The following is a 21,437-nucleotide window of genomic DNA, read 5'->3' as shown; positions in this document are numbered from 1 at the left end:
ATACCTCTAAGGGTTCCTCTTTGTTGAAACTTACTATTTGATTACACTTTTTTTTACCTGATGAAATTAACACTGTATGTGTTTTTTCTATTTTATGACATTTTTTCCTTTTGAATAACAGAAGTCTGTTATTTCCAGATTGAAGATACTGAAATTCTTAATGTTATATAGCCAGAGTTTATACATACACATTAAACAAAATCTTTTTCAAGAAAATTTTATGTCTTCAGTTACCATTGTCACTATCAGTTCCCTCCTCTGCGAAAGATCCTGTATTTTTAAAAGAAGTTTGTCAGAATTGTTCTTTTTAAATGTGCCTTTCTCATTTAATCAGATGAACTTTAAAAGAGATGGTATTCTGCTTGTACACATAAATAAAATTTCAGTTCTGTCTTGTGGAATATAAATCACTCAAATTTCACGTGAGGTAGTTCAGTCTCAAAATTAAGAATAGAATTAGAATTAAGTAGGTTCAAGTGGAAATGTACTTAGTTTGAACACATTTCATTTTAGATTTTCTTCATATTTTAATATAAAATTAGTCAATAAGACATTATTCATTAAATATGAGGTCCTACATTGTGTTGATAGTAATATAAGTGGACCTTATATTTTTTAAATGCTTTGTATAAGTGTTTTGTTGATGGTGTTGAAGACTTTGAAATAGATACCTTAATCTAAATTTTATCTTAATTTTTATTTTTATTTCATTGTCTAAATTTTTATCTAAAATTTTTTCTAGCTCTTTATTACACCAAGACAACTTCACATTTTTATTTATATATTGTACATCTCATGTAAGGAATTACGCGTATATAAGCTAGTGTCGTAACTTAAGTAGCCACATTCATTCAGTATGTTTTATGTTTTCTCTCTGACTGGATCTCTGATACATTCTTTCCTGTTCTAGCTGCTTTTATGCAAAAGGGCATTATATGTTTGTCAATCAACCAGGCTTCTGTGACTGTTTAGAAGAATTATGTAAATATATAATCCTGTGCCTGTTCACTTTGCCATGTTTGGAATACAATTTATTTACATTATTATCTTTATGGTTATTTAAATAATTTACTTTTTGCAAGTTATTTGTATTATTTATTACGTGAAAATTGAGAAAACATCTTAGTGTACCTTTCGTGGTTAACTTTTCCTCAGGATATTTTTACATTATTAGATAATGTAAATCAGTATTAAGTTTCAGACATTCTTTAGATTTAAATATGTTGCCTGGTGTTTTTATGTATTGAGAAAAAGTAAACTAAATTCTACATAGTCATTCTGTATGACTTTTAGTAATTTCTGACCTTTTTGGTGTTAGAGGCAATAATAGTAAGTTGCTTAGTTGTTAATCACTGTATGTTAATTCTTTGAGTTGATTAGAAAATATGTTCCCAGACTTGAATGCTTTACACATTAGGATAACTTTGGAGTGAGAAGTTCAGATAACTGAAAATGGTAATGGGAGTAATTGTCTACAAAAATTTTCTTAGTCATATAAGATTTTATGAGGTGCCATGTCATTCAGAATTTCACTATATCCATTAATTCATTGTAACAGCATGTATCAAGGGGACCTACTGTGTATTGGTTAGTTTTCTCGGGCTTAAGATACAACAGTGGAAAAAAACTTGTCCTCTAAATTAAGGGACAGCAGCCACAGACATCCTTCTGAAGTTAGTGGTTCTCACACTTGAGCATGCATTAGAATCACCTGGGAGGCTCATTCAAACACAGATCTCTGGACTTTATTCCAGAGTGGTCTGTAGGCCTCAGGTGGAGCCAAATAACGTTCATTTCTAGTAAGTTCCTATGTGATGACGCTGCTACTGTTGGTAAGCACCCCTTTGAGCATCTGTTTTCAGATATTGTGCCTCAAAAGAGGCTATTCTGATTGTGATTTTTGTTGTTGCTGTAGTTGACTGTCCCAGTACACTGTAGATTGGATAAGATCCCTGACAATCAAAACACCCTCAGACATTTACAGCTATTGCCAGTTGATAAGCACTGCAAAAGTCCATTATTTCTGACTAGGAAACATATTAGCTATTGAGTGTTATTTAATGCATAAATTCATTTATCATACATTTTTGAACTAGGATTTTAAAACCTAGTTAATTCAAATGAAGAGGGTATGTGGAGAAGTGTACTTTGAAGATTTTGTGAAACAAGTTTCCTCTTAGCAGATTCTCAGCATACCAGTATGAGATGAAATAATGTAATTGTTTTTGTATCAGTATGTTTGGACATGCTTCTGGCTGCTGGATGAAGGTGCTAGAAAACTGTCCTGTCTTTACTTACCCTCATGGTGAATATGAATAGAATGATAGTTTGGTGGATTAAAATGATGGCCTGACTTTCTCTTTGGTGTAAGCTTGTTTTGCTTTTCTAGCTTGAAGATAAAAGATTTGATAAGTGTATTTCCCAAGACCATAAGTATATATATTAAAACATTTTCTTTGTAGCGTCAGATATGTGTGTGCGTATGTGTGTGTGTGTGCGTGTGTGTGTGATAAAGGCCTACTCAAAATTATGCAGCACAATAAAAAATTAAATTGGTTCATAATGAGAGCATCTATTTGCTGTATTGACAGTTGTTTGTTCCAAAAAATTGTGACTGTACCAGTGCAAAGAAACAGTCACCTGATTTCAGGCCTTTAATATCCCAGAAAGTAGATTCTATAACATTGACTTTGATGTGTGTATGTTAAGAATATCTATATGTAGGAAATAAGTATAGAGATTTGTTTCTTAATTGTAATCCGGATATCACCTGGGGACTCTCTGACTCTGCTTCCCAAAAACTACCCTAAAATAGAATTTGGTATCTTCTCAGTTTTCCACATTAATCAGCCATTTTGAGATTTTTGTGAACATAAATGGGTTTGGTTTGGAGAAGGTGCAATCAGTGTTATCTTTTAACATTGCACCAACCACACCCCTCCCCCATTTCTTCTGTTCAGAGTCAGATTCCTTGCTCCATGGAGGCCCAGGTCTACGACACTAGGCTGCTTCTACCCCATGGTGGCTTATTAACCTATTTTCCAACTGAGGAATTCTCAGGCAGCCTAATGAGAGTAAGACTTTTTTTTTATCTCTTCTAAAAAAAAATATGTTGATACCAGACTTTTTCACAGTTTTTCCTGTTATGTATTACTAAGTGTCTTCAGTCAAGAAATGATTATTTTTAACTCCTGTGACACCAAAATGAGTTACATCTCTACAAAAATCAGTGTTTAACTTTTATTCTTGGTACATGAATACAGAAAAAAAAATGATAAAAATTTAAAAAGGGACCTGCCTTGAGTTTTTACGTTGTGTCATCTTATACATTACTGAAGTCTTCTGATTGGAATGTGGTTCCCTCCCCCACCAGCATGCATATTTAACGGCTCTAGCATTACCTTACTGGGCAGCCATAGAACTTTATATTTGATCTGTTGTTAATATGTAGATTTATGCATGATGATTAATTGGGAAAAATAAGACTACTTTTGTTTCTTGGCTGTGTATTGTGCTACATTGCCCTTTATCTGAAGCCATTAAATTTTTTTTAAAAATTAGTGGAAGATGGGCAGTTTGTGGAAAATAACATGCTCCAAGTTTTAGGGCTGGGAAGTACAATGTAGAAAAGTGTGTTTACATTCTTAGATTCTGCTTTGCAATAGAATGTACTTAACTTATGTTCTGCTGTTTGTGCTACAGGCCTTAAAGTCAACTAAAGTCTAGGGGTTCATGTCATGAACTTTTTGACATATGAATGGATGAAATATTCCCTAGGTTGGCTGAAAATATAGATCTCATAGTTTGAATTATTTTGGAATTACTTGAATGATATAGAAGACTAACCTATCACAGCCAGTTTCTATTTCTTTTCTGTAGCTCATAAACACAGCATAGATACACATGTTAAATAATTTAGCAGTGCTTGAAACCCTCTTCGTTACATACTGACTTCCTACAGTTTGCTATGTAGACTGTAGTTTCTTGCAGTTTGAAGTGTGAACACAGTGGACCCATCCTTTGCCCTGATAGCATTTGTGTAATAGAGTGACAAATAATATCTTACCATGTAGCGATAAAGGCAGTAGAGAAAATGACAGCTACTCTTTTAGTTAAGGGGCCTAGAAAATAGCTATCTTAGGAGACAAAGGGGAAAGAAAATGATTTTTATTTAGTTTGTGCTCATTGAATTGAGTTGTGCTGAAGTAAGTGGCCGCAGTTCTGCCTGAAGCTGAACCATCCTAGTAGTAGTGGCATTTGGCTGTTGAGTCCTTGGAATGGGACTAGTGAGATGAGGAACTAAAGTTTTTATTGTAATTGACTTAAATTCAGTTATTGATAGAATATTAAGCATACTTGGAATGACTTGATTATATTAATCTACTTTTGTATCTGATTTTATGTAATCTAAATACAGATAAGTATTTTTGAGGAAAATTTTGCATCTGAATTAGATTTGCAGACTTACGAAGAAAAGAATGTAAAATTTCTCAACTTTTAAATGTGGCATATGCCGAAGTGATAATATTTTGACTACATTGGGTTCAATAAAATATATATAATTAAGCTAATTTCACCTGTTGCTTTTTTCCCTCCTTTAATGTGGCTTCTAGGAAGTTTAATATTTCACATGTGGTTTGAAATATTTTTCTTGGCCCTGATCTTAGAAGAATAATTTAGTCACATTTTAATTTTTTCCTTTCAATGATTGTAATCTCTGAATCCCATTACATAGGCTATAATTATGTAATTTATTGTTACCTTTTAAAATGAATAAGGTTGAAATTTAAAGTTTTAGTGTGTGTGTGTGTGTGTATGTATATATATATATATGTTTTTTGTTTTTTTTTTTTTTGAGATGGAGTCTCGCTCTGTCACCCAGGCTGGAGTGCAGTGGTGCGATCTCAGCTCACTTGCAGGCTCCGCCTCCCGGGTTCACGCCATTCTCCTGCCTCAGCCTCCCAAGTAGCTGGGACTACAGGCGCCCACCACCACGCCCGGCTAATTTTTTGTATTTTTAGTAGAGATGGGGTTTCACCGTGTTAGCCAGCATGGTCTCGATCTCCTGACCTCGTGATCCGCCCATCTCGGCCTCCCAAAGTGCTGGGATTACAGGCGTGAGCCACCGCGCCTGGCCAAGTTTAAGTATATATTCATAGTTAAGTGTCAGTGTGAGATTAATTTCCTGAGCTTAATTACTTGGTGTTTGCTGTCCTGCAGGGAAGGAGTTGGAGCACCAAGTTCTGAGGAAAGAAATCGTACACATCAAGTTTTACACCCCTTTCACTTTGTTACTTTCCTTTTGTGTTTGCTATCACCTTGATACTATCCATAACATTTTTAAGCATATGTTTTAAGTCCTGAAAAGGTTTGGTCGTACATACAAGATTTCTCTTAAAACATTTGTGTGAGGTTATCTTGTTTATTTATTTATTTATTTTATTCCTTCTAGAATATCCGTCATTTAGTAATTCATCTTAATTTCCTAGCAAGTCCTTGTTAGATATTTGCTTGGTGAATGAATGACACCAACTGTAGAACAGACACAGTGTTTACAAATGAGGATACCAAAATGAACAAAATATGGTCCTTTTGTAGTTTAATGGGCATATGTAGAGTTGTAAGGAAACTGACCAAGTTGTTGTAATAAAGGGCATAGAAAGTTCTTTGAAAACCCAGACGCAAATAGTTCATTTACTTTGCGGAGACTGGGAAGATTTCCCTAAGATGATAGCGTTTGAGCAGGTCCTGAAGGTGAGTAGATACTTGATAGTTGTAGGCTTTTTGCACGAGAGGGTAAGGAGCATTGTGGGGTGGCAACATGATGTGGTCACAGGCCTGGTGAGGCACTAAGCCGTCTAAGGGGAGGACGCTAAGACTGGTTGGTAGCAGAGAAGAGAAGTAAAGTTGAGATAAGATAATAATTGATCACTGTTAAGGAGTTTAGACCTTTATTTACCTTTTAGGTGACTGCGAGTAAGGATAAGCCCCATTATTACAACTTAAAATAATTATGTTAAATGTAAGAGTGACTGGACTGGAAACAATGTTCTGGAGCAGAGAGACCACATAGATCAGGGATCCAGCCCCAGCCTCCCTACATTGAATTTGAAAGGATCTTTAGTGTCAGGATTGTTCAGATTCCAAATAAGAGTAATTCAGAGATATAGTGAATTCAGCTGTTTCTAATGTATTGGGAGGGCGGAGGAGGGAGATGCAAAGTGTCCTAGGGGTTTCTGGTTTGAATGATGGGTTGAGGATACTATGAACAGAGACGCCAAAGGTAAGTGTGTTCAGGGTCGACGGTGAGGTGATTGATGTAGCTGCTAGAGGGAGAGGAGGGCATAATCCATTTGATTTTTGAATGTTTTGGTTTTGAGTGCTTTTAGGTGGTTGGTTGGGATTTTTAAAACTTTGGAAAATCCGCCTGGTAAATATATTATCTCACAGGACCTACCATCTGTCACCAAAGATGACTATGATACATTCCTAACTCGTCCTGTTTTTACTTTTGCTCTTGCAACTTATTCTCCACAAAATGCATCATTCTAAAACAAGACTTGGCCGGGCGGGCGCAGTGACATGCTGTAATCTGAGCACTTTGGGAGGTCAAGGTGGGTGGATCACTTGAGCTCACAAGTTGAGACTAGCCTGGGCAAGATGGCAAAACCCCATCTCTACTAAAAGAGTAGCCGGGCATGGTGACGCAAACCTGTGGTTCCAGCTACTCGGGAGGCTGAGGCAGGAGAATTGCTTGAACCCGGGAGGCGGAGGTTGCAGCGAGCTGAGATCACACCACTGCACTCCAGCCTGGGCAATAGAGTGAGACTTTGTCTCAAAAATAAATAAATACACATAACATGACTCAGATTCTGCTTCCTTTTCTTTTCCAAACAGTAGTTTCCCATCTGAATTAAATCACAACTACATGGTAGACCACAGAACTTTATCTGATTTGGTCCGCCTTTCCAACCTCATCTACCTCCATCCCTCCCCGCTTGCTCACTAAACTCTAAGGTGGTTCCTCCCTCTCCCAGATATTTTTGTAGGTCTCTCTTTTTTGAGATGGGGTCTCGCTCTGTCACTCAGTCTAGGGTACAGTGGTGCAATCTCTGCTCACTGCAACATCCACCTGCCAGGTTCAGGTGATTGTCCTGCCTCAGCCTTCCGAGAAGCTGGAACTACAGGCACCTGCCACCATCCCCGGCTGATATTTGTATTTTTGTAGGGATGAGGTTTCACCATGTTGGCCAGGCTGGTCTTGAACTCCTGACCTCAAGTGATCCGCCTACCTCGGCCTCCCAAAGTGCTGGGATTACAGGCAATGACTCACCACGCCCGGCCTTTGTAAATCTCTTATAAGTGCCTTTTTCAGAACAGTTTCACATCAAGTCTTTTCATTCATGTCAATTGTATCAGTATATTTATTTGCTCGTTGTGCCTACTTTGTCTTTTTTTGAGACAAGGTCTCACTCTGTCACTCAGGCTGGAGTGCGGTGGTGTAATCATAGCTCACCGCAGCCTCAAACTCCTAGGCCCAAGTGATCATCCCACCTCAGTAGTAGGGACCACAGGTGCATGCCACCATGCCTAGCTACTTTAAAAAAAAAAAGTTATAGAAACAGGGTCTCACTGTGTTGCCCAGGCTCCCAGGCTGGTCTCAAACTCCTTGTCTCAAATGATCCTCCCGCCTTGGCCTCCCAAAGTGCTGGGATCACACGTGTGAGCCGCTGTGCCCAGCAATGCCTTTTTTCCCCCATCTTTATCAATGTTCACACAGTGTTTGACATTTGGTATTGAACTGATCCGAGAACATTTTCAGGAGGAAAAATGGAGTCATGGTATGGATTTAGGAGTAGAGTTTTTAGTACCAATTAAAGTGTTTGGATGAGTATTGCAGATTGTTTATTCATTCAATAAATTTTTATTGAACATTTTTGTCTCAGTCTGTGCATATAATAGTGAAGAAAATAGACACTGTCCCTACCTTCTTTGAGTTTGAAGTCTAGTAAGTGGCAAAAGAAAAACTGGGAAAAGAAAGTGCATAAAGAAATTCTTAGACAACTCCATTACACTAAAGGGTCAGAGTAAGAATAGCCAGCAGGGAGGACGAGTAAATAGTCCAGCTCTTAATAGACATTGGTAGAATATGTACCCTGTCTAAAGAGGAAAGAGAAGAAAGTTGGGATGGATAGATAGGAGTTAAGATATCCTGCTGTGTGGGACCAGAGAGTGGAATGAGGTTGGCGGAATGGGAGAAGACTTGGTTCAACGATCAATATAAAATTTAGAACTAAAATCACGGTGTATGTTCTTTGTATTGATTGGCTATACCAAATACAATGGCGTTTGGTCTTGGTGGAACCCCAAGCAGTAAGAAGACCAGAGGACGTGGAAGTAAGTTTAAAACGCCTACCTGAGGTTTCTCCAGGAAAGTAGAGTTTTTCTAATTGAGTTTTAAATGAAGGCTACTGGTTTTATAAGTTTCTGTATTTGTTTTTCTCTCACACCTTTTCTTCCTTTGTTATACATTGAAGAGAAAACCAGAACCAACACAAATGGGAGAGGTTCACTGCTAGGAGCAACTCGTCAGGAGATGCTCAGAAGGGTCTTCTAGCAAAATGTAGCAACTAGAACTCATTGTTGATGTGATTAGCCATATATAGTTTCTGTAGGTGATCACTATATATACTTCTTCAGACATTGATGGTCCAGTTAATTCTTCCAGTAATTGAACTTTAAGATGACAGTGTGGCTAAGATTTGTAGGAGAAATAATTCAGTAAAAATTGTGTGTGATGAAGGGGACTACCTAATCCTCTCAGGTTTTGATACATTGGATATATTGTACTGACACAGATTGAAAAACTCTTTTACAAATACTGGGAGGAGAAAAAGCATGTAATTAATAGTTTGAGACTTGGTCTTTCATGTTAACAGTCCCTGTTTATGAGTGGATAGTTACTCAGATACTCTGAGGAGTTCTTAAGAGTTACCAGTTTCCCTCTGCCCTATCCTTTTTTTCAGTTGCTTGCTTCTTTTATCATGGTCCTTGACCTCATATATATTACTGTTCAGTTGGATGGGTTATAGGAATTTAAAACATTACCTGTAAAATCGACATTGCTTTTTTGGATTGCTTTTACAAGTGGTGATTTCAAATGTTTTCTAAGAATAGACCAGATTAACATTTTTCTTAGTTATATGGTAGACATTACTCAGTTCCTGCATTTTGGTTTTAGTCTCCGTTTGTGAAATATGTCAGTTATATTCTTTTCAGCATCCTGGGCTCTCTGTTTTATAGTAAGTACAAGTTAGGAAGAATGGGAATGCCACCACGTCTGGGGACCTGACCTCTGCAAGAAGCATTGTTTTTTTCTTCTCTCCTTGACAAGAGATGATGAAAACTTGGGATTAAATGTATAATTCAGCATATGCAAAGGGTTTTTAAAATGTTCAAGTTGACATTATGATATAATTTTGGTTAATAATCACATTATAGTAGTATATATAGTCTTAAGTACTTTTGGAGCATAAATAAATGGAATCAACTCTAGTTTGCCAAAACTCATTTTTTTCTATATAGCTAATCTATAGTATGAAATATGTATTTGATTACATAAAATTTTCATGTGTGTTTTCCCAGTGTTCAGTGTCTTTGCCATTTCCTTAATTTTGCATACTCGTTATCATCCTGTTTTTATTTTGCTTTTGTCTTCACTCTAGGCTTCCCTCTGGAGGCCTGCCTTTTCCTGCTCCAGTCTGAACTGGCTGCTGTCTAGAGCAGCCGGAGCAGAACTGTACCCTTCAGACCTCAGTGCTTCTCTGGGTTGGATGTGCTCTTGGCTGGATTATCATTAAATGAACACCTGACAGCTCATGTCGACAGTTGACTATAAGCTTTCTGTTTGTCCTTGAATAGTTATTTTCCTTTGGCTAGTGCACACACTGACACATAAAATAGCCTGGGTGCTAGTGTAGGAATACTACAATGAGTTTCCTGTTTGTTTTTTTTTTTTAAGAGTTTATCGCACCATTAAAAGTAACTTATGTATTAAAATGCTAATTTAATGTGAATGTATCTTTGATGCCATATAAACTAATAAGCGAACACTGTATTTGGTCAACAAAATGAATGGTTTCTAAACAATCTATAGGGTCCATAAATTAATTGCAAGAGATTATGTCATTGTTATATTTGTGAAGGGCCTAGATTGCTTGAGCTGAGTTAGTAGACGCTCGAGTCATAGATTAGGAATAATTGATTCTACAGTAGGTCTGGGTGGCATGGAATATAAGCTCCGTCCAGCAAGGATTTGCTCCATCGAAGATAAACGCAGCCAGCGTGGGGTAGATATGAGGTGCTCCTGTCTTCCAGCAACTCCAAACAACTGATACATGTTAGAAGACAGCACATTAATTATGAAACAATGCATAAAAGATCTTAAGGGAGAAAGAAAGGATGACAAACATCAATAATGGTAGTAGCACCTTTTAGCAGTCAACTTGGACTTTTCTTACATATGCATGAATTGAGAGGCAGATGGAAGGAAAAATTCAAGAATACACAATACAAAATAAGTGTTGGAATCTTGTTCTCAATAAAGCATACATCTTGTTATGATCAGTTTTTGGAGCATCGTGTGACAGGAGGTTATCTAGTATCCCATTAGCTGTAAGAATCACCTGCTATGTGTACAGTTCAGTAGTAGTGCTAGATATACTTTGGTACCTTGACGGATTACACATGAAACCTGTTGCCCAACATAAGTGTGTTACAGGGAGTTCGGCAAAGAGAAATGCATATAAGATACAATAGTTGGGAAGGATTTTCATAGAATGCTCTTGTTTGGAGGTGGGAGCATTAGACGACCATTCAGAACAAAAGGGGAAGTAGTATCTGTCTTAGTGAGTGTGTCCAGAGATTTGGGGAGGTAGAAATACCTAGGTATCAACTTCAAATGAGCTATATCTGTTTTGGGGAGTAGATACGATCAGAGTGGGCCCACCGTGAGCAAAGGCTGACAGTTGATAATGTGTAGAAAGCTGGTAGGAACCCAAAACAAGACTGGAAAACAAATCTAAAATCTTATTCTGTGATAAAGACCCATTGAAAAAATCTCCAAAAATCATTAGGAGATTTTTGGCAAGAGAATGACAGTAGTCAGATTGCAGTCACTATATACCTAGTGATTGGCAGTGGGATGCATTTGAATGGCCTTAACTGCAGGAAGTGAGAGCAGTTGATATGTGGGATAGTGGGATGGAGAAGAAGGGCAGAAATCAAGACGTGGATTGGTTATGATATGGTCACGACTGGGTGGTTAACTTAATATAGGGGATTTATGTGGAAGAAAGAAGGCAAGGGTGACAGGTTGTAAAAAACCAAATGATAGGTATTTTGGTGCTGCTAAAAAGAGGAGAAAGGGCAGATGGAAGGGTTGGGGCTCTGTGCCATCTAGAAAGTGGGTTCAGCACAGGAAATCCTGATGCTCGGGGAAAAGATCTTGGCTAGAGAATTGTCAGTAAAGTAAGCAACAATTGACAAATGAAAAATATGAGACACAAAAGTTTGCCAGTGTCAAATGTGTATAGGTTAGGGGGCTGAGATACCCTCTGTACATCCACAGAGTGATTTGGGTGTCCCCTGCAGGGCTTGGTGAGTTTGAGTCTTGTACTGGAATACGTGGAAACCATTGAAGCTCCATAGAACACTGCAGTTGCATTGATGAGTTACAGAAATGCACATCCCAAAGAAATGAACATATACTAAAGATGGCTTTATTTTTTAATATTAATTTTAATTTTTTGAGATGGAGTCTTACTCTGTTGCCCAGGCTGGAGTGCAGTGGCGCGATTTCAGCTCACCACAACCTCCACCTCCCGGATTCAAGTGATTCTCCTGTCTCAGTTTCCTGAGTAGCTGGATTACAGGCATGCACCACTATGCCCAGCTAATTTTTTATTTTTATTTTTAGTAGAGATGGGGTTTCACCATGTTAGCCAGGCTGGTCTCGAACTCCCGACCTCAGATGATCCGCCCACCTTGGCCTCCCAAAGTGCAGGGATTACAGGCATAAGCCACCGCGCCCACCCCTAAAGATGGCTATATTCATACTTGGTCAGTGGCCAACATGAGGAAATACGGAAACCCTAAGTGGACTAACCCCATTCTCTTATTCCTCAAACTTAAAAGTTACCTAAATAGGCCCTTCATTATAGCCATCATTCAGATCCTCCTTGAGATCTAGAAATAATCTTTATTACACTGTTGCACTTTAGAAAGAATACCTAATAAAAATCAACAGCCTTCAAATACTATTTATACATAAACTATATTTTTGAAATTTTTGAACAATAATGTGCACCTGGTACACAGAAATCAAGATACAAAGTGATGCAGAGTGATAGTAAATTTCTCAGTATCATCTAACAGCCATCCAACTTCTCTATCCAGGGGCAGCCACTGTTACTAATTTCTGGCGTATCCTTCCAGAAGTTTCTGTATTCATAGATGTATTTGTATATGTTCTTAATACATCTGCATTTCTCAATTTTTTTTCGTGATCACTTCCTCCACAGAAGGCCTTTTAGACCTTTTTTTCCTAATTGACCCCCTGCTACTGAAATGTTGACAACCTGGATAACTGTGGATGGTTGTAAGTCTATCTGTTAAATCTGTGCTGCATACATAGAAAGAGTACGATTTTTGTCCTCTCCCTCCCCCAAGTAATTTTCTCCCCCTTGGGACAGAGATTGCTCTGTTGAGAATGCAAGATGTGGAGCAATGGCGTGGTCAATAGTTGGGAATTTTTTTTCCCTGAATAAAATGGGAATTCAGCGGAGAGACTTTGCCTGGGTCATGATAGGATGTAGCTTATTTTTTAGAAAGGAATTACGTTAGCTACTTAATAGAGAATTGAGGGGAGGAGAGCGAGAATCAAAGCACTTAGATCAGTCAGGAGAGTTGAGAGAGGTGATGGTGGCTTGGTCTGCAAAGATCACTGTTGGCAGATAAATATGTAAGAGGAGAGACAATAAGATGCATATAGCAGTAATGGCCAAAAATAAAGCATGTCTATGTATATTAATGACAAAAGCTCTGGATACATGCCTCTGAAGACGTGTAAAGGGAGGTTGTCTGTGGAACCCACAGCTGTAGTAAAGGAAACTTTGGGAAATGAGAAACTCAAGTCTGATTTTTAACCTTGAGGGTCATTGTAAGTTTTTTTTGTTAGGGATTTGGGTATATAAATAGATGATCACAAAAGGAAACTAGAATGGTCAAAATTCCATATTTATTTCACCCTCTTATTCCAGTCTCCTCTTGATTGGAGAATCTGCTCATTGCCTGCTTGCTCTACTCTTGCTGCTGCACTAGTGGTGATTGTGCACTAGCATATGAACATCTGGAGTTGAATTTCAGTGCTCTTTCTGTCAGACTGAATTATTCTTACCTAATACACAATCTTCAGGCCTTCTGAGATGTTAAGGGAGACCTTCTTAAGTTGTGAATACCCTCATAGAGGTGCTTCCTGTGCTTTTGTTGAATTAGTGAACAGGCCATTTGTCTAAGATAAACAAGTTATTAGCAGAATCAAAATAGGATTTCTTTATACCACATAGTTTTTCCTGAAATAATCACTGCAAAATTATTGGGAGTGCTTTTAATGAGCCCTGATTATGACTGAAAATGGGAAATAGTATGTGTTCTAACAAAGGGACTGCCGGGAGTTCTGAGGTTCACATGGCACTTACGGATATGCTGTTAATGCCTTACCAAGGGCCAAAGGTTGGGCTGGGCTCTGATGCGGCGCAGTGCCATGCAGCTTTGCTGATGGGAAGCTTCTGCATTTACAAATGATGTGGAGGCAGGAAAAGTTTGAGATGGTAGATTTACAACTACATGTTACGGCTTTCCTTATACTTTGTTTTTCTGTTACCTATTAACCTGGTCTATATAGTCTAAATTTCTCAAACTTTGTGGCAACCAATAAATGAAGTTTTGTACATTTACAAAATGTGACAGATATTTTTTAAACTTGCCTTCTGTTTTTAGACTTTAGTCTCTTTTTAGAAGATGTGTTGTCATTCTATGTTAAAGCAAACCATTAAAACATGTAATGGTCCTAATGTATTTTCATGTAAATACAGTTACTGGATACACTTCTAATTCAGAAGTAGTGTTCCCCAGTGAGGAGTTCATGCCAAATGGGGCAGCAGAAGAAAGCATCCTGACTGAGGTTGGTCATCAGACCTCATCACTGATTCGGCTTAGCACCTGTTTTCCCCCTGCATTTAAACAGATGATCAGCACATAACACTGCGGTGATATTTGAGTAATTACCCCCAATACAACATTTTGGTATTATTTAATGCACATGAATATGTAATGGATTCTGCAAGAAATATTTTTCCTAATTTGATTTACATGTTATCTTCAAAATAAGTAACAGTAAGGTGCTATTTTTTAAATGGTTTTACGTGTGTGGTGTAAAATAAACTATTGAATATTATTTGACAATTTGTTTCCAGTGGCTTTTCATGATGTATGAACATGATTGATACATTAAATAAGTAACAGTGGGATTCTTGGCTGTGGCAGTAATTTACTTGAAATATTGAACTTTTAAAGAAAATAGTGGAGGCTGTTCAGGTAAGTTCATAATAATTTCTTGAACTAAAAAATGCAATTTATTGTTACTGTAGTCCATCATGGTTTAAAAAACTTACCTTGATTATGCAGTGATCAATGGTAGTTTTTTTCTTGACTGTTTTTGTTTTGTTTTTTCTATTATGTTTGAGAAATTCATGTGATCACAAGAAGATAATTCTGGATTTTGTTTTCGAGATGCCTTTGTAGGGATTTGGGGACAAAATTAAGGTTGAAAATTTTCAGTGACATGTCTCACTTCCTAACGAGTGCTTGCCTCACTACAGTTGCCTTGCAGATAAAGCAGACAGATATTCTAAGATCCATTCCAAGCTTTTCTCTAGAATTTGGTATTTTTCAGGTCTGGGCACTTGAAATGGAGTTAAGTTTTCCTTTGAGGTCATTAATTATGTTTGATAAAGTCATCATATTGTACTTTATTCAACTATGACTCTTTGCTGAACTTCACATTTCTTTGATAACTTACAGGAAACGTTACCATATAATCTTAAGAGGAAAAGATGGCATATATACATATATATTTTTTTCCTGAAAAAGTTAACATTCTAACTGGAATGTTTAATATTTCTTTAATATTTATCTAAACTTCAGTGTTATTTTTAATATTTATAAATGATTCCTATATCTGAACATGGCCTTATTTTAGGTATTTATTTTTCAACGTTGAGTTGCTACATGAACTTACAAATAATTTTCCCTTCTTTAAGAAAATGTAAAATTTTGCTTTTTAAAATTTAGGGTTAGCCTGTCAGTTATTCAAACGTTTTGGATTTTGTTCAGTTTGACTGTTTTCATAAACGTAAGGTCTTATGAGCTCCTTTGTAGTCAGTCCATCCTACGTCAGAGGATGTCACTGTTGTATGTTGATCACCGTTGATAAATCTGTTTTTGAATTTCATAGAAATGGAATGGTACAATATGTACTCTTTTTTCTCTCCGGCTTCTTCCACTTCACATAATGTTTTTGAAATTCATCTGTGTTGCTGCATTTATCAGTACGTGGTTCTCATTCTGCTCAATGACATATCTTTAAATGAATATGTCACATTTTGTCTGTCTAGTTTTCTGTTGATATGCTCTTGGGGCAGTTTTTATTTTTGGGGCTATTGTGAATAAAGCTACTATGAACACTCTTGTACAAGTCATTATGCATTCATTCCTCTTGGGGAAAATTCCTAGGATCAGTATTGCTAAGTATAGAGTAGCTTATGTTTCTTAGAAACTCTTAGAGTATAGGGCAGTTTCTTTCTTTCTTTCTTTTTCTTTTTTTCTTTTGAGACAGGATCTCACTCTGTCACCCAGGCTGGAGTATAGTAGTGCGATCATAGCTCACTGCAGCCTTGAGCTTCTGGGCATAAACCATCCTCCAGTCTCAGCCTCCCGAGTAGCTGGGAATACAGGCATGTGCCACTGCATCTGGCTAATTTATTTTTTTTTTTTAGTGAGAGACAGGGTCTCTCACTATGTTACCCAGGTTGGTCTTGAACTCCTGGGCTCAAGTGATTCTCCCACCTCGGCCTTCCAGAATGCTGGGATTATACCTGTGAGCCATACTGTCAGTCTAGGGCAGGTTCTATTAATATGTTTCTTAGAAACTGCCAAGTAATTTTCTAAAGTGCCTGTCCTGTTTTCTTTTCCCATGAACAACATATAAGATTTCCGTTCCTCCGCATCCTTGACAACACTCCATACTGTCGGTCATGTTAATTTTAGCCATTTTAGTGAATATATCTCATTTTGGTTTTAATTTGCTTTTCCTCATAACTTTTTTTAGTGAGCCTGACATTGTGAACATTTTCCGATAACTTCTGATGTTGAGTACCCTTTATATACTGCTTTTTTTTTTTTTTTGCCATTCAGCCACCTGCTTTGTAAAGTACTCCTGCTTTTTCTTTGATCACCGTACACCCATATTGCTGTTTAACTAGCTTTTGTGGTTTCATTGCCATTTGATGTTAAAACTCATTGACCTATGTATAATCTGTGAATGTAAAAATGAGTTTAAACATAGATAGCTTTATTAGAATTCTGAAAAGCCAGATGATATTGGGAATCCAGAATTGAATGTTCATATTACAGATTTTTGCTTCTTACAAAATATCAGCTGAAAGATACAACTTTTTTATTAAAACATCATCTAGTTGTCCAATTAACTGAAATTATATTTTAATATGTTAAATAATTTGTTCATCTATTGAGGTTATATTACATCAAAATTAGTTTGACCTTGTGGATCTGTTGTCAAGTTCTTTCATGTTTGTTGCTTTCATAGTTATTTTCTCAAGTTTTCTTGGAAAATGTTGGCTTTTGAATTTTTTGCCTTATTCTTTTGCTATAATCATTCACTGAGTCTTCACTATTTCTTTATACTGTCTGTTGAAAATACATTCTTTGTTGCTTAAAGGGAATCTTACAGTTAACAGTAGAATAGAGCAGCTTTGGTGAAAGGTAATCCTGTGTATTTTGACAGCTATGAATTGCTTGTAATAGCATTTAGTTTCTTTATTGCTGTAGCAGCCAGTGTTGTGGTCTGTGCCTTTGTCATGAAGGCAAAGGATCATATTCAGTTGTAAACACTCCTCGGTATAAGATTTCTCTGGTGGTTATGTTAGATAACATGGAAATCCCTACCCCACCAAAATCTGCAGACTTCAGAGCATACCTTTCTCCGAAAGGAAACCCTGCTGTTGAACAGTGAACATGCCGGTTAAAAGAATGCTGGTCCCTGTGGCTCAGCACAACAGGTGTCTGCCTCACAGGAAATCCTTGCCTTTTAGGCATCTTTCAACATATGCCATTGTTAAAATCCTGTTTCTTCAAGTTTTACAATTCGTATGTTGTAATTTGAACAGCTCAGCTTCCATGCTCATTAGATCATATATTATGTGTATTTTATACATTCAGTCCTTAGGACTTACTTCTATTATATATAATTTATATATTACATAATATATAACATGTAATACATGAATAATAGTAGATCTTGTGTCTTCAGGGAAAAGAGTATCTTCTTTTACTCAAAGGCTGGGAGAATGTTACATCCATTATCACATAGTTTACCATTCTCAAAAGAATGGGGCTTCTGTATTTAAAAATATCTTTACATTTTATTTTATTCTTTTTTAGAGATAGAGTGTCACTCTGTCACCCAGGCTGGAGTGCAGTGGCATGATCATAGCTCACTGCAGCCTTGAGCTCCTGGGCTCAAGTGATTCTCCCATCTCAGCCTCCCAAGTAGCCAGGACGACCTGTGTGTGCCACCGCACTTAGCTAATTTTTACATTTTTTGTAGAGTCATCTTGCTATGTTGCCCACGCTGGTCTCAAACTCTTGGCCTCAAGCAGTCCTCCTGTGTCGGCTTCCCAAAGTGCTGGGATTACAGGCATGAGCCACCGTGCCCGGCCTTGTATTTTAATGTTTTATTCTTTAAGTCATAGAAAAGTATGTGTGGTATTGACTGTTTACATTTCTGACTATGTGAAAAATGTCTCTATTCAATCTTAGGGGGTGGTTAGAGGGGCCTTTTTCACTCACTTTTGTTTAAATGTTTTGGCATGAGGATAAAATCCCCCGTTAATGTGTGTGTAGTTCTTAGTGACCCAATTTTATTCTGAAATTAAAGACAGACCACCTGTGTTCAAGATGGTGTCATATAGTTGTTACAGTTATACTTTTAGGATTTCACTTAAGGGAGACCTTTTCTTTTAATTTGATTATTGGTTTTTTTTTCATATTAGGCAGTATCACTTTGATGGAGATGCTGTTCTTCAGAATGAGGAAATATTAAGTGCTGTCTTTGTCTTAGCTTTCTAGGACTTCGCATATTTTGAAATCCATATTATGAGTATCATTGAATAGATGTGTAGTAGCTCATTGTGATGGTTTTATTAGGGTTGATTACAATGCAATGTAAAATCAGCCTTGTCACTTTTTTTGTAAGACCAGTTTAAACAGAACTCTAGTAATTTTTCAAATATTGAATAGAAGTAATAAGAAAAAATGACCCGTTTAAAAATTAAATATTGGGCCGGGCGTGGTGGCTCACACCTATAATCCCAGCACTTCGGGAGGCTGAGGCTGGTGGATCACCTGGGGTCAGGAGTTCGAGAGCAGCCTGGCCAACATGGTGAAACCCTATCTCTACTAAAAATACAAAAATTAGCTGGGCGCGGTAGTGTGCACCTGTAGTCCCGGCTACTTGGGCGGCTGAGGCAGGAGGATCATTTGAACCTGGGAGGTGAAGGTTGCAGTGAGCCGAGAACACCCCACTGTACTGTAGCCTGGGTGACAGAGTGAGACTCCACCTCAATAAATAAATACATAAAAATTTAAAAATTGAAATTAAATATTGACAACTAAAACTTGGCTAAATTCTGGAAATTACTTTTGTAGGTTTTAGTAATGGTTTATAAATTGAGTATTCACATGTTTGAGAAGCTGAGAATGCTTAAAGTTTTTAGTAATCCTGATGTTATTGAGAAGGATTAAGTGACACTGTTGTCCAGTTTGGTTTATGGTTCTGTTTATTTTTATTGTCAGCCTTTACTGTACCAAAGGCATAAACAGTTGTTCCTCCATTTCCTGGGAGGTTGCTTCTGCCCCCATGAATATCAAAATCTGCAGATCCTGAAGTTCCTCATATAAAATGCTGTAGTATTTCACATATCCCATGTACATCCTCCTGTATACTTTAAATTATATGTTGCTTATAATACCTCATACAGTGTAAATGCTATGGAGCTATATTGTTTAGGGAATAATGACAAGGAAAAAAGTCTATACATGTTCAGTATGGACACAACCACTCGGGGCCTAACTACATTTTCTTTTCTTTCTTTTTGTTTGAGAAAGGGTCTTGCTCTGTAGCCCAGGCTGGAGCACAGTGGTGTGATCTCAGCTCACTTCAACCTCCACATCGTGGGCTCAAACGATCCTTCTGCTTCAGCCTGCCAATTAGTTGGGACTACAGGCATGTACCACCACGTGTGGCTAATTTTTGTATTTTTTTGTAGAGACGGGACTTTGCCATGTTGTTTGGGAGGCTGTGACAGGAGGATTGCTTGAGCCTGGGAGGATGAGGCTGCAGTGATCTGTATTCACGCCACTGCACTCTAGCCTGGGTGACAAAGCGAGACCCTCTCTCAAAACAAAAACAAAAACTCCAAAGATTTGATTATAGGGACCCCATGGGTCCTCTTGGGTTACTGGGGTGCATTAGGGTATCTGTGGATCCCCTTTACTTGCAGGCACAGTCTTGTCTACAGTTTCTGCATACATATTTCACATATACTTTTTGGGGGGACAGTTTTGGGCTTCATCCAATTCTCAGGCAAATTGGGTCCCAAATGGGTTTTAACAACACTGATCTAGGGTAATGATTTCCAATATTTTTGGATCATGGACCCCCAACAGTTGAAAATTGAGCACACAGCTGTATGTTTATGTGTTCCAAAATGCAATTGTGTATGACTGTATGAATATTTCAGGCATATTATAAAACATATATAAGGATAACTGTACACATAAACCTGTCCTCTATTGAAATGTTTTGGGTATGTGCTCTTTGAAGAACATTGATGAAGGTCTTACTAGGGTAAGAGTCTTTTTCTGATGGAGCACGACACACACATTGGTATTCCCTGCCTTGGTACAAGTGGAATACGGTTTTGCAGACACAGTGGGAGTGAGGATCCTTTGTGGGATTTTGCAATACAAGGTTTCAAGCTGTGTTGTGCTGAGGTATCAACAGTCTGTACAAGAGGGCCTGTGGAAATAAGGAGGGACTTAGCCAATTAAATTCTTAATAAATTATTAGCAGATCTGAAAATTATTTGGTATTTAGGACTTAATACTGTTTACTGTAGAAGATAAAATGAAGCTGATTTTAATTCAGTTGATGTTCTTTGAGGAAATGGAGAGTATTTTGAATTAAAAAGAAAATCCTTACTGAATGGAAATAATCAGCACGCAGCACTACATGGTATCGAAACCTCAATTACTGTTATGAATTTACTAAATGAGTTAACTCTGATTTTTCTCATTGTTTATTGAAATCAGTTCTTAAAAAGGCTGAATCTGATTTCATTGTATTTCTAGGGTGATAAAAGAAAATGTGGCTGAAGTTACCCGAAGTTCAGCTTGCAGTGTAATTCAGAAGAGTTAAGACCAGAAGTACTGGAATCATACTTCCTTTCAGGTCAGTCCGTATCTGCTCATTATTTTCTAACAGATCCTTGAGTATTCGTTTCTTCCTAGTTTTTTCTAGTCAATTCTTCCCGATTCTGATTCTGTGGACTGTAATGAAGATATGTAATGGTCCCAGTGTTTTGAGTCAGTAGAATATTTATGAACAGTTTATAGCTGAAGCTGAAGCCTCTATAGCTTGGCCTGTCTTCGTAGGAAACCCTGGCATCATATCTCAGCAAGGCTAGAGGGGACTCTCAGCTTCGCCTTGCCCTCCTCTTTCCTCACTGGTGTAATGCGTATATTGATTTGTCTTCAGGTAAAACTGGACTAAGAGGGGAAATGACTAAGAGGGGAAATGACTAAGAGGGGAAATGACATAGAGGTCTTGGAGTGAGGAGAGAGAAAAAAAGGTCTTTGTAAAAAAATTTCCTGTTGATTTTTAATGACCTCCAAACCTAGAATTTTAAACTTGTGTTCCTTTGGAAAATATGTAATCTCTTTTTTTTTTTTTTTTTTTTTGAGACGGAGTCTTGCTCTGTCGCCCAGGCTGGAGTGCAGTGGCACGATCTTGGCTCACT

General features: G+C 37.5%; 1 protein-coding gene across 10 annotated transcripts in view; it reads left to right on the top strand.

The window, feature by feature from the left end:
- Positions 1-21,437, top strand: part of PSPC1 (paraspeckle component 1) — a 109,391-nt gene that overhangs the window by 82,009 nt on the left and 5,945 nt on the right. For 8 of the 10 annotated variants that reach the window (XR_008538646.2, XR_008538649.2, XR_008538648.2 and 5 more), the window contains one exon: positions 20,770-20,869. Coding sequence is in view for 2 of the 10 variants with exons in the window: in XM_063792406.1 (XP_063648476.1) it covers positions 20,770-20,793 (24 nt within the window). In the remaining 8 variants the exon portion in view is untranslated. Of the gene's footprint in view, positions 1-20,769; positions 20,874-21,437 lie in introns of those variants that run through there. The other 2 variants (XM_063792406.1, XM_054664835.2) reach the window with 1 other exon arrangement.

Source organism: Pan troglodytes, chromosome 14 (genome assembly GCF_028858775.2).
Source record: "Pan troglodytes isolate AG18354 chromosome 14, NHGRI_mPanTro3-v2.0_pri, whole genome shotgun sequence".
Taxonomy (NCBI): Eukaryota; Metazoa; Chordata; class Mammalia; order Primates; family Hominidae; genus Pan; species Pan troglodytes.
Note: the sequence above shows the minus strand (reverse complement) of the source record. Positions and strands in the feature narration are given on the sequence as shown.